Raw genomic sequence first — 13,033 nt, 5'->3', positions numbered from 1 at the left:
TCACAAAGAAGTAATCTTAATTAAGGTGTATATATCGTTCTAGCTAGCTCTGCCATAGTTGAGAATTGAGATGGTTCTGTACTTGTAGTGGAATGATCTCTATTTTTGGCTATCGGAAAGATGTGAGGAAAAGAAAAAAAAATATTTGGAGGAATTATGTCTTTCAAGATGAGCACGAATTGAAGAAAATAAAAGAAACACCACTTTTTTATTCACTCATTGCAATGCCACTCTGATACAATGGTGAGTAATATATAATAGGATGGATCACAAACAATCGGTTGGAAGCACTCAGCAAATCATAGAATAAAAAAACATAAATAATTCAAAAAGAAAGGCAAGTTAGTGCCATAATTTCAGGCACTCATGTTGTTTGCCATCATGTTGTTTGGCACGTTGTTTTGTGCCATCATGTTGTTTGCCATGTTGTCCTGCATCAATTCCCCTCCACTTAGAAAGAAACTCGCCTCAGAGTTTAGGTCCGTATAGAGTTATTCATCAAGGGGATGATATTCGAACAAATCAGCTACGTTGAAACTGGAGAGATGGACATGTCTCCTGGGAACTCAACCACATAGGCGTTATCATTAATTTTCTTCGAAATGCGGCAAGGACCATACTTCTTGTCATGTAGTTTGTTGTAAGTACCTACGGGAAAACGACTCTTATGCTGATGAACCATCACCAAATCCCCTTCTTGGAATATCTTGGCTCGCCTATGCTTGTTTGCAGTATGTTTGTATTTCATGTTAGCCTGTTCCAAGTTCTTGCGCACCTTAACTTGTACGCTTTGAGTTCTCTCTGCCTAGTTTTTAGCTGCCGTGCTCAGCCTAGGAATTTTAGGAAGGGGGACTAAATGAAGAGCATGCCTTGGCGGTGTAGTATAGACTATTTCGAAGGGGCTCTTTCCAGTCGAACGATTACTCATGCTGTTGAAGGAAAATTCGATTTGTAGAAGGTTCACGTCCCACTACTTCAGCTTATCTCCAGAAATACAACGCAACATGTTGCCAAGCGTCCTGTTGGTCACTTCGGTCTGGTCGTCAGTTTGTGGGTGACAAGTGCTGCTATACTTGAGAGAGGTTCCAAACTTCTTCCACGAGATTATCCAAAAATGACTAAGGAACTTGGTATTACGTTCAGAGGTAATTGTCCTAGGAACGCAGTGTAGGCGGACAATTTCTTTAAAGAACAAGTGAGCCACACTAGATGCATCCGAAGTCTTTCAGCAAGGGATAAAGTGCACCATCTTGGAAAATCTATCCACAACTACAAAAAATAGAATCAGCACCTCATTGAGTGAGTGGTAACCCCAGCACGAAGTCCATGCTTAAATCCTCCCAAATGCTTTGGGGTACTGGTAGTGGCATATATAATCCCGTGTTCTGTGATTGGCCCTTTTTCACTTGACAAACAAGGCACCTTTGCATGAACCTCCCTACATCTCATTTCAACTGAGACCAGAAATAACTTTCGATTACTAAGGCAATTGTCTTGTCTCGACCCACATGGCCTCCTAATCCTCCCCTATGTAGCTCATGTAGGACGTGTTAACATAGAGAAGTCTGAGGAACACAGAGTTGATTTCCATGGAAAATGTATCCCTCCTGTTTATGAAAGTCTGAACTTGGCTGCCCCATTGTACATTTATTCAAGATCTTAGCAAAGTCCTCATCATTGGCATACAAGTCCCTGAGTTGTTCAAAGCTAGTGATCTCGGCCTTCATTGTCACGAGCAGGGATACACAATGGCTAAGAGCATCAACCACTTTGTTTTACTACTTAGATTTGTGTTTGAGCACCATAGTAAATTTTTGCATTAAGCCGATCCATCTGGCATGCATACAGTTCAAGCTATTCTGGGTGTTGATGAATTTTAGGGCGTGATGGTCACTGTAGAGGACAAACTCACGTTGAATCAAATAGTGCTCCCAGTGTTTCAGAGACCGTATAACCACATAAAATTCCAACTCATATGTAGCCCACTTTCGCCTGACCTCATTTAGTTTTTCGCTAAAGAATTCAACGGGTCACCCTTCTTGGAACAAGACAGCCTCGATACCGATTATGGAGGCGTCACATTCAACTTCAAAAAGCTTATCAAAGCCGGGAAGGGCAAGTACAGGTGCTGTGGACATCTTCTCTTTGATAGTATTAAAATTGACCTCTTGCTCCTTACCCCACATGAATCGTCCTTTCTTCATACACTCTGTGATGGGTGCCACTAGGGAGCTAAAATTCCTGATGAACCTATGGTTGAAAGTGGTCAATCCATGGAAGCTGCGAACTTGGCTAACGGTAGTGGGCATTGGCCAATCATGGATAGCATGCACTTTCTCGTCATTCACATGTATCCCTTCAGCGCTTACCACAAATCCAAGAAATAGTAATCTTCTGCTTAAGAAAGTGCATTTCTTCAAGTTAATATATAATTTGTGATGAAACAGTACCAATAGAACCTCCCATAGATGACTCAAGTGATCAACTTCATTGCGGCTGTAAATAAGAATGTCATCAAAATATACCACATTATCAACAAATTTGCCGATGAAGTGCTTGAGAACTTGGTGAATGACGTGCATAAAAGTGCTTGGCATGTTAGAGAGACCAAACGGCATTACCAACCACTCGTACAAGCCTTCTTTGGTTTTAAAGGTCGTCTTCCATTCATCCCATGGTCGTAGTCTTATTTGGTGATACCCGCTCCGTAAATCAATTTTTGAAAAAATGTTCGACCCTGCAAGCATATCCAACATATTAGTTAGTCGTGGAATGGGGTACCGGTATTTTACCATTATCTTGTTGATGGCGTGGCTGTCCACGCACATCCGCCAACTCCCATTTTTTTTTTTGGCGTGATTAGTGCTAGTACCGCACATGGGCTCATGCTCTCCCTGATCAGTCCCTTATGAAGGAGGTCCTCTACTTGTTCTTGTAAGATATGGTGCTCACTGGGACTCATTCGATAATGTGGTAGATTCGGTAAGCTGGCTCTAGGAACTAAGTCAATGTGATGCTGGAAATCATGCATGGGTGGCAATCCCTCAGGTAACCCTTATGGTGCGAGGCCTTCAAATTCAGTCAAGAGATATTGCACTTGTGGGGCTATGACGTTGGAGTCAGCAACTTCTTCTCCTTTCACCACCAGTGTCTATATTTCTCCAATTTCTTTTGCTTCTTCTAGGAACTAGCCCTCACTTATGGTAAACAAGGCACTCTTCTCTTCAGCTTGTAAGGATTTGGGACCCTTATCCCCTATGGGCATTAGCACTATTTTTCGGTCTCGCCACCAAAATAAAATAGTGTTGTCGCGCCCCCTGTAAGTGGCGTCTACATCGAATTGCCAAGGTCTCCTGAGTTAAATGTCCATTTCCACCACATTGCACATAGCTTCATCTTTGTAGTATTTTCCAATGGAAAAAGGAACACGTAAAATGTTACTTATCCTTGCCTCGGCTCCCTTTTGAATCTAGTTGATCTTGTATGGACGTGGGTGCTTGTCCGTCTTTAACTCTAATGCATTCACAAGAGCCTTTGATACTATGTTCTTGCAACTTCCATTGTCGATTATTACATTGCACACCTTGTTGTTGATAGTGCTACGTGTCTTGAAAATAGAGTGTCGTTGGCTCCTATCCTCCAACCTGGGTGCAAGCAACACTCGTTAAATGATAGAGTTGATTGGCTCTTCTTCATCTCCTTGTGCGAGTTCTTCTACTGCATCATCTTCATTACTTTCTTCTTCTCTCGAATCCCCTTCACCTTTTTCTATCACATGAATTGATCGGCGTGTGAGGCACTCATTGGATTGATGTTCAGGTTGGTTGCACCGAAAACACTTTCCTGCCATGGGCCTAGTATATGGGTTGTTGCTTCCTCCTTCCTTCTGCATTGGAGCCTTTGTATTTTGATTATTGCTTTCCCCTCATTGTATCCTGCTATATGAGGGTGGACAAGAATCACTTGGATGTTGCCATTGGGTGACAACCTTTGTTTGTGGTGCTTGACTCGATGTTCTTGGGGGTGGTCTAGCCAACTGCATCTCAATCTTCACGACTAGGTTGATTGCTTCTGACAAGGTCCATACGGTATGCAAGGACACTTTGTCTTGGATGGCTATGCGTAAACCTCCCATGTACCTCACAATTTGCTACCCTTCAGTTTTCGAGAGATTATTTCGAGCATTTAGTCGATAGAACTCTTCTGTATACTCATTGGCAGTCCCCATTCCTTGCTTGTAGTTCTGATATTGTTGGTAGAGGATTTGCTCGTAATCTGGAGGAAGAAATCTGGCCCTTATCGGTTGTTTCATCTTTGGTCATACGCGCACTGGCTGCTTGCCTTGTCTCCTCCTATTATTTTGCATTTACTCCCACCAGGCTGATGCACCACCCCAAAGTTTATAAGCAACCAATTTTACTTGTTTTGTTTCAGGAACTTGCATATAGTCAAAAAAAATTCTCCACTTAAAGCATTCAATCAAGAAAGCTCTCAACATGAAGGTGACCATTGAAACATGTAAGTCAATTTTAATTCTAAAGTTGTTGTTGTTGTCTGGAGCCCTCCTACCACCTTGGTTTCCACGAACAAAGCCCTCTAGTTCTTCATCACTAGAAGAATTGTCCTGCACTTGGTCCCTCTGCCACTGCATAAAGCCACGACGTCCTCTTGGACAGTTTGCACCTTCATTTTCTTGGTCCCTATCACCACCAACATGAACATTAGTGATGGTTGTTTGAATTTCTTGTAACATGCGTTCATTCCCTTTGAAACGCTACTGGTTCCTTTGATCTTGAGAGTTAACGGCTACCCAAATGGCCTGCATGCCACAATCTTCACCTTAGGAGTCATCTCTTGCCATTAAGAAAGGTAAAGCCTTACTCTGTTACCAAAATTGGACTAACGGAAAGATGTGAGGAAAAGAAAAAAAAATATTTGGAGGAACTGTGTCTTTCGAGATGAGCACAAACTGAAGAAAATAAAAGAAACACCACTTTCTTATTCACTCCTTTCAATGCCACTCTAATACAATGGTGAGTAATATATAATAGGATGGATCACAAACAATCGGTTGGAAGCACTCAGCAAATCATAGAATAAAAAAATATAAACAATTCAAAAAGAAAGGCAAGTTAGTGACATAATTTCAGGCACTCATGTTGTTTGCCATCATGTTGTTTGCCACGTTGTCCTGTGCCATCATGTTGTTTGCCACATTGTCTTGCATCAGTTTTTGTAAAGGTTCAAGTTCGAGTTTCGGCTGAGGGAGAGCGACTGAGTGGTGAGACATTCGAAGAAGGGAGAGAGAGAGAGAGAGAGAGAGAGAGAGAGTATCTTAGTGAGATCGATGGTGGAGAGAGAGGCGAACAGATTTTGATTTTTGGGAGGGGGGACGATGAGGGAGGTGTGGGGGGAGATTGGGATTTTTTTTAGGGGAGAGAAGAGCATAAGTAAATGGGATACACTACATGCACTCCTATTCTTCAACTTAGTGAAGCTCTTACGTGTCATATTTTTATTATTGAGTGTAAAACTAAAAACCTCACCCCGATCGGCCTGTAGTTGCTCCCATGTTTATACGTGAAAAGAAATTTTCACATTGTAAAGTATTTTTTTGGTTGAAGTACGTACACACTTTCTAGCTTATATATATGGAGATGCGTTCCTTCCTTTCTTTGTTTTCTAGGGTTTCTAGGAGGCGGGGTGGGAGGAAATAGATTCGAAGTCCCAATTTTATTATGTTTAATTTTTTTTTTGAAAACACGATCTCTATTTTTTTCCCCTAATTATTTTTCTTTCTTTCCTTAAGAGGAAGCCAATTATGTGGTAAATAATGTTCTGACTCTCCAAGATCATGCTATTTTAGTTTGATCTGGGCTCTGAAGAAAACATGCCATCGATGATTGGTTATTTTTCCATCATCTAAAAGTTGAATGGAAATTAATGGTTTGTTCTAGTTCATATTATGAATTTAAAGTTTGGTTTTATTATTTCACTTGGCGAATTCACCCTATTATATAACTATAACACCCATTCCCGTAGGTTAGGAATATTGCAAAATATTCATAACATAATACCCGGTAAAGAGATTTATATCATGAAATACCTCATTTATTGAAACATCAACTAAACAGAACATAACTATTTTTAAAACATGAAACTGAAAATGTAAAGTAAAGACATATAGTAATCCTATGTGTGACTTTTATTCAAATAACATAAAAGGAAACTAATCCTTATGTAATAACACTTATTCCTTTCTAAGCCTTTGTACTGGATCTACATCCTGGCCTTCCTGCTCTATGTCATCACAATCTCCATCTGTGACAGATAAATAGAGAAGAAAACAGAGAAACAAACAAAAATTAGTCGAATACTCAATAAATAGCACATCATACCATAAACATGACTTAGCTTAGCATAGACTTACTTTTTTGAAAGACTATTCATAACATACATACATCATCACAGATTCACAATCATATCGTAAACATAACTTAATTTAACATAGGCACTTAGCTTAGCATAGACTTACTTTTTTGAAAGACTATTCATAACATACATACATCATCATAGATTCACAATCATACCGTAAACATAACTTAATTTAACATAGGCTTCATTTCTGGAAAAAAAAAAAAAAAAAAAACTTTACATACATACATATATCGTCACAAATTCACATAGCATATTTATTCATCATTAACATGAGTGGAATCATACATAATCATGGCAAACATGTAACGTGAGTGCATAAATGATTGGCTTCATGCATTTTCTAACAATCATATGTGACTTATTTATCTTGTCTTTCACTTATCACATGGTGACCCACGTTTGAGTCCGTGACACCGCATAACTTGTCATAACATAAGTGAAACACGTTTGAGTCTGTGTTTCACCTAACATATGGTGAACCATGCTTAGGTCTGTGGCACCGCTTATTGTAACTCGTGGTGAACACGCTTAAGTTCGTGTCACCCTTTAACATATTATGGAGTAAAACACGTTTATGTCCATGTTTCATTTAACATATGGTGAACTACGCTTAAGTCCATGACACCGCTTATCATAACTTGTGGTGAACATGCTTAGGTCCATGTCACCCTTTAACATATCATAGAGTAAAACACGGTTAGATCTGTGTTTCACTTAACATATGGTGAACCACTCTTAGGTCCATGGCACCACTTATCATAACTTGTGGTGAACACGCTTAGGTCCATGTCACCCTTTAACATATCATAGAGTGAAACATGATTAGGTCCGTGTTTCACTTAACATATGATGAACCATGCTTAGGTCCGTGATTCACTTAACTTGCATAACTTGTCATAACATGGAGTAAAACACGCTTGAGTCTGTGTTTCACTTAACTTGTGGTGAACCACGCTTGGATCCGTAGCACCGCTTATCATCTTATCTTTCTTAATGCATGAGAACTTTATTGGACTTCATGAACTTCTTTAGCATGGCATATTCTTAAGAGAAATTCTATTTGCAGTCCTCACTTGGGGACTGTATGTGAAGGTCCTTTATTAAATGAGAAAAATCATCATTTTCTGAGGGATATTTTTGTAATTTAAAAAAAAATTAAAATTACTTAGGCTTACATTGCAATTCACAAATGGGGACAATACGTAGCATTGCTCTATTCTTAATCATGGCATAGCATAACATGACATGACACGGCACAACATGATCTAAATATTTTATAACATTCCATGGTATACATGATCTAAGTACTACATGAATATTACATGGCATACATGACTTGAATACTACGTGAACATTACATAGCATTCATGTGATTTTAATAACATTCACTCCATCAAACAACAATCTATATAAGCATAACATACATAGGCTCACTTAACATGCACATTACATGACTTATATGATCTAAATACTTCATGACATTACATTGCATGGTCTACATGTGATTTTCATGATATATCATCCATCAAATCCCAATCCATAATAGCATAACATACATAAGCTCACTTACAAGCATATCATTATAATTCATTGAAGATCATGAAATGGATCTAACCTTCAATTAGCTTGTAGCGAAGCGTAAACAAACATTACATTTTCATCTACAATTAGAACATTTACAGTACACATGCAATTATATGATCATACTAATTACATCTTAGTGTTGCTTCCACAATCTCACGTCGTAGCTCGTGATTTATACGAGGCACTAATTGTCACTAACTTTTTTAGAAAGACGTGTCGTAGCATTCTAAATACTTAAAATCTTATATAGAGATAATTTAATTACACTAAGATTAATACATAATAATATTATTCAAAACTTATAACATATTCCTTAACTTCTATTTAAAATAATAACTTAATAATTTTATAAAAATCTAGTTAAAAAGTCAATTGGAATATTAACTAAATAATAGGCTCAAAAATAGTTTAAAAAGGATACTTTAAAATTATGCTTTAAAATTCCTTAAATAATTTTTATAAAAATAAGTCTATGACTAATATATTTATTTAAGTAGATAAAGCTCATGTAAATGTAATGTTTTTCTGAAAATATAACCAGTCCCATAAAAATCACTAAAACAGTTGCTGAAATATAATAAAATCAAACCCAATTTAAAACACAAGTCCATCTCAATTATACATGTCTAATTAACCTCAAGCCCTACCCACAAGGAAATTAGCACATGTACATGATCAGGTTTAAAATAGGGTTGTGCAAAATTTTAAAAATTTCGACTCCGCCCGACATCTGCTCCGATTCCAACTCTGACGGAGTTAGAGTGGTCAGAAATCAGAATCGGAGTTCGGAGTGGCTCCGAATAGGTGTCGGAGTCAGAGTCAGAGTTTGGAGTTCCATGAAACTCTGAACTCTGATTCCGATTTTTTTTTTTTTTAAAAAAAATTAAACGTAAATGACGCTGTTCCACTTAATGTGGTTATATTTATGTAGTTACATTACATTGTGCTCGATCCGAGCAAAGACTGAAACAAGGACCCACCACATGATACTCTTATTTAGGCCGCATTGATTTTTGTCTTTTTCTTTTTCATATTCTCCAATATTAATTATCTTCTTTGCAATTAAGATTTTGGCCAATTGAGTCATGTTGCTTAAAACTTTTAGTGGTATAAGATTCTTCATTCTTTTGCTAATAGTAAAGTTTTGAATCTTTTGATATATATGCTAGTACTGGCACCCTAAAGGCATTTTAATTTGTCTCCACAACGTCCTATATACACAAAACAAATGCCCTAAGCTAATGTACAACTCGATCTGTAAGAAACATAAAGAAACAAACGGTTCGACTCCGAACCAATCGGAGGTCATAGTTTCGACCTCCGTTCGGAGCCGGAGGAACAATTTGGCTCCGACGTCGGAGGTCGGAAATGATAACTCCGATTCCGTCGAAACTGGAGCTCAGCCCTAGTTTAGAACATGAAGTCAGCATAGTTACTTGAGGGTAAAGAAGTAACTTCACCAAAATTCCTTAAGAAGGATGATTTACGAAAGTATACCAAACAAGGGGTTTCAAGGGCATTAAGGGAAAACAACCCAATGGGCATGGGATGAAGGGCATTTGTGTAATAACAAAAACTTGCATGTGCTTTTCAGTAAACTGAAAGAAATAAAAGGCATGAACAAAGGGAAATTAGGAAAGAATCATTTGCTGGAGAAACAAGGGCCATGCGACGGGATCTGAGACTCACCAAGGAAGAGCAACGTGCGACACGAGAGAGAGAGTGAGAGTGGCAGACGGCAGTGGGCTTACCGGAAAGGAGTAGGTTCAACGGGGTTGGGCTGGTCGGCGATTTCTGGGCAGCGTGGTGGTGCTCCGACGTCCTTTTTGGTGGTCAGCGGTGGCTGGACAAAAACACAGGGCTGTGCAAGTGAGTTTTTCTCTGTGTAAACTAGATTTCATGTGTGATTAATTCTGAGGTCTCGTGGGTTTTTTTTTAGATGAGGGGGAGGGAATAACGTGAGTCTTCAGGAGATTGGATAGAGTTTGGAGTTGGGAGTTGGTTTCGGTTTAGGGATCTTATTTAAACTGGAACCTAAGGAATAACTACAGGGAAATACTGATAAGGGAAGCAACCTAATGAGATATAAACTCTGTTTAATCTGATCTGTTAACCTGTTTTGAAGATAAAATAAAATAATGGATTTTGAGTCCTATTTGGGTTCGTATGTTACAATAACAGTAGTCCTAATAGTTAGGAGTGTTATGGCTGTAGGTTGATTCTCCCCTTCTTTGCCGAACTTCCATTTCTTCTCCTCGTCCTTTTCTAATATGTTTTTTTTCACATTTCTTATCTTTTCAAGTTTTCAGCTCCATAATTTATAATTTCTTGACAGAGAAAATGTCAGGGTATGAGAATGTTGTTGGGGGTAAGCTGAAGCTCAAGGGAAAAGCCCTGGATGTCAAGGCTGGGGGGGTGAAGAAGAAAAAGAAAAATAAGAAACATCAGGATCAGCTTTCTGAAGTTACAGAAAATGAACTTCCAGCAGGTGGGTTGTTATTTATGGCATGTGATTGTTTTCTGAAGTAATCCCTAGGGGTTGGCTCAAGTGGTGAAGGCCTTGGTCTTGGTGGTATGGTCCTTCCAAGATCCAAGCTTCAAATCTCATTGGGTGCAAACAATTTCTAGGGGCCATTGGACTTGCAGGAAACTCTTTGCTGAGGGCCTATACACCCTCGGGATTAGTCAGGACACTATTCCCGGACACCTGGTGTTAATAAAAAAAATCGTTTTCTGAAGTTCTTTAAATTATATCTCTGACTGCCTGTAGCCGTTGTTTTAGTAATTAAGATAATTAGTTCTCCATTGTTATTAGTATTATTTTGCTCAGAGATTAATATTTGCATCATTTAGCTACTTATCAAAAAATGTTTTCATCATTTACCTATATCTCTCTTCTTGTGTTTGTTTGCTTAAGATAAGTCTTTCTAGATTTGAAAAATTCTTCATCTGGAAACTGGGATTCCATTCTCGTTTCATTTGATGATCATGCTAGGATTTTTTTCACATACCAGGCTTTTGATTAACTGTGCTGTTCCAACAACAATGATTTACTGACCTTGATCTGGTTTCTCTTTGATCATTCCTGTTTGCATGAGTAGAGTCCAAGATAAATTCCATATAATCCTTTTATTGGTAGCGCAGTGGCGGTGTCCACTTGAAAAGTAAAAATGAAGAAGCTACCTTGAGACAAATATAACAATTACAAAAACTTTTTGAATATAAATATAATAATTTAGAAGTCGAATGTGAAGATATTTATATATGTTTGACGGATACAGTAAACATATATATATAAGGGGAGTTTTTCTGCTCATGAGCATATAGGTCTGCTGAATGTTACCACTAGATTATTGCTGGATGAATATGCACATGAAAGGCAGCCTTTCCATACCTCATGGTATAATTAGATGAATTAGTTTGGTGAACTTTGGATCCATTAGTGGTTGCTTACTCTCTAATCCAAGACTATTCCGTTTGTGATTCTTTATAATTTAGTTGTTTTGAACTATTGGAATCATGATACGATTAGTGAAGCAGTGGAAGCTGCTCCAGTCTGTAGCCTAACTCGTTTCTCTATCATCTACACTAGGCTTATAATTTTATTTTATTTTTTGGTAAGTAAAAGTATATTAATATCAATAGGCGTAACCAAGTACACTGGGTGTTTTACTGAGAGCAGCTTCTTCCTACTTTATAAATGGTAACAGTGGTACCTTTTGGGTCACTGCCGGAACTTTTAATTTGATGCAAGTTTGATATCCTAAATGTTGCCAAGAAAATGCTATTGTTGTCATGCTTTGAAATCTGGAAACACTGCTTGTATATTAGACTTCAATGAAATGCCGAATTCTGTTAAGAGTAGAGCATGTTTGTTGCCCAAAGATGGGGTTTTAAAGATCAGACCTGGTAAAATTGGCGACAGTTTGCATTATACGACCGTCTTGTTTGATCCTGTTCTTTTCCATCTTCCCATCCAAAGTGTTGAATGCATGAACGCATTTTCTCATTAATTGTTTTTTTTATTTGGTGCAGGTGGAAGTGCAGAGCTATCAGCTGATCCCAATGAGGATGATGTAAATGATGGAAACAAATTGAGTGAGGATGGAAAGGCTGGTCGTTATGATGATCATCTCACTCCCATAGAAAAGCGATACATAGAGCAGAGGGAGAGAATTGATGTTCATAGATTGGCCAAGACGGCTAATAAATCTCACCGTGACCGGATTCAGGATTTCAACCAGTATCTGGCGAATATGAGTGAACATTATGACATTCCCAAAGTTGGTCCAGGATGATCCGGGGAAGTTTATGAGTTTGAAGAACAAGGGATCATCAACCTTTTGTTTGTCACTGTAATGTCAATCCTACATGTACACATTGTGGTACCGACTACCTATTGCCCTAGATTTATGCTTTTGTTCAGTGACTGTTGATACACTCCAGGTTATCTTTTTTCCCCTATTTTCCCATTGTGAATTTCAATTACCAATTGCTTTTTCTGAAGTTTGCAACATGCAAACCTCTTCTACATGGCCAATGGCAGATCGTCTGTCATATGTTACTTCCACTTCATAGATGAGGAACGATGAACCGATAGTCAGAAGCAGAGAGTTTCGTGCACTAATGATTTGACTAAAAGATCTTATATTCTTTCTGAATTAAATCTATTTTCACACTAATTTCCAGCTGAATGAAACACAAATGGGAAAAATAACCCAAAAGAAGAGTGTTAGATTGCCCCCAGCATGTTCAAATTTTCCTAGAATAACCAAGTTGCTTGTCTGTTTGTCATCAAGCATAGTCTATTTCCTTGTCTTGGCCATCATAAATTACAGCTTGTTTCTGCACTTAAGGTAAAACCTCTCACCCATCAGGTTACCCTTTATCCGTAGGAAAAAGCTAGTTTGCCCACCAATTGTTACCGCTTTACTTGGTCGCTTGGGAAAACAAATATATTATTTTTTATGTTTTACTTAATGATTAAAGAAGTGATTTTAAGTGTATTAAT

At 38.2% G+C, this 13,033-nt stretch overlaps 1 protein-coding gene across 1 annotated transcript; it reads left to right on the top strand.

Annotated features, from left to right (window-relative positions):
* The first annotated feature begins 9,655 nt into the window (after positions 1 to 9,655).
* On the top strand, positions 9,656 to 12,553 carry LOC109004251 (protein FAM32A-like). The gene is made up of 3 exons (XM_018982740.2): positions 9,656 to 9,891; positions 10,358 to 10,510; positions 12,058 to 12,553. Exons 2-3 carry the CDS (start codon positions 10,363 to 10,365, stop codon positions 12,318 to 12,320), a joined length of 411 nt encoding a protein of 136 aa, XP_018838285.1. The 5' UTR covers positions 9,656 to 9,891; positions 10,358 to 10,362; the 3' UTR covers positions 12,321 to 12,553.
* Positions 12,554 to 13,033: the final 480 nt, after the last annotated feature.

This window comes from Juglans regia, chromosome 7 (assembly GCF_001411555.2).
Source record: "Juglans regia cultivar Chandler chromosome 7, Walnut 2.0, whole genome shotgun sequence".
Lineage (NCBI taxonomy): Eukaryota > Viridiplantae > Streptophyta > Magnoliopsida > Fagales > Juglandaceae > Juglans > Juglans regia.
This window is presented reverse-complemented; position numbering and strand designations above follow the sequence as displayed.

What these genes read in the sequence shown, in the direction of transcription:
- LOC109004251 (XM_018982740.2), top strand. Translation starts at nt 10,363, where the DNA reads ATGTCAGGGTATGAGAATGTTGTTGGGGGTAAGCTGAAGCTCAAGGGA. An exon ending in AGAAAATGAACTTCCAGCAG is followed by an intron (nt 10,511 to 12,057) that starts GTGGGTTGTTAT and finishes TATTTGGTGCAG; the next exon opens with GTGGAAGTGCAGAGCTATCA.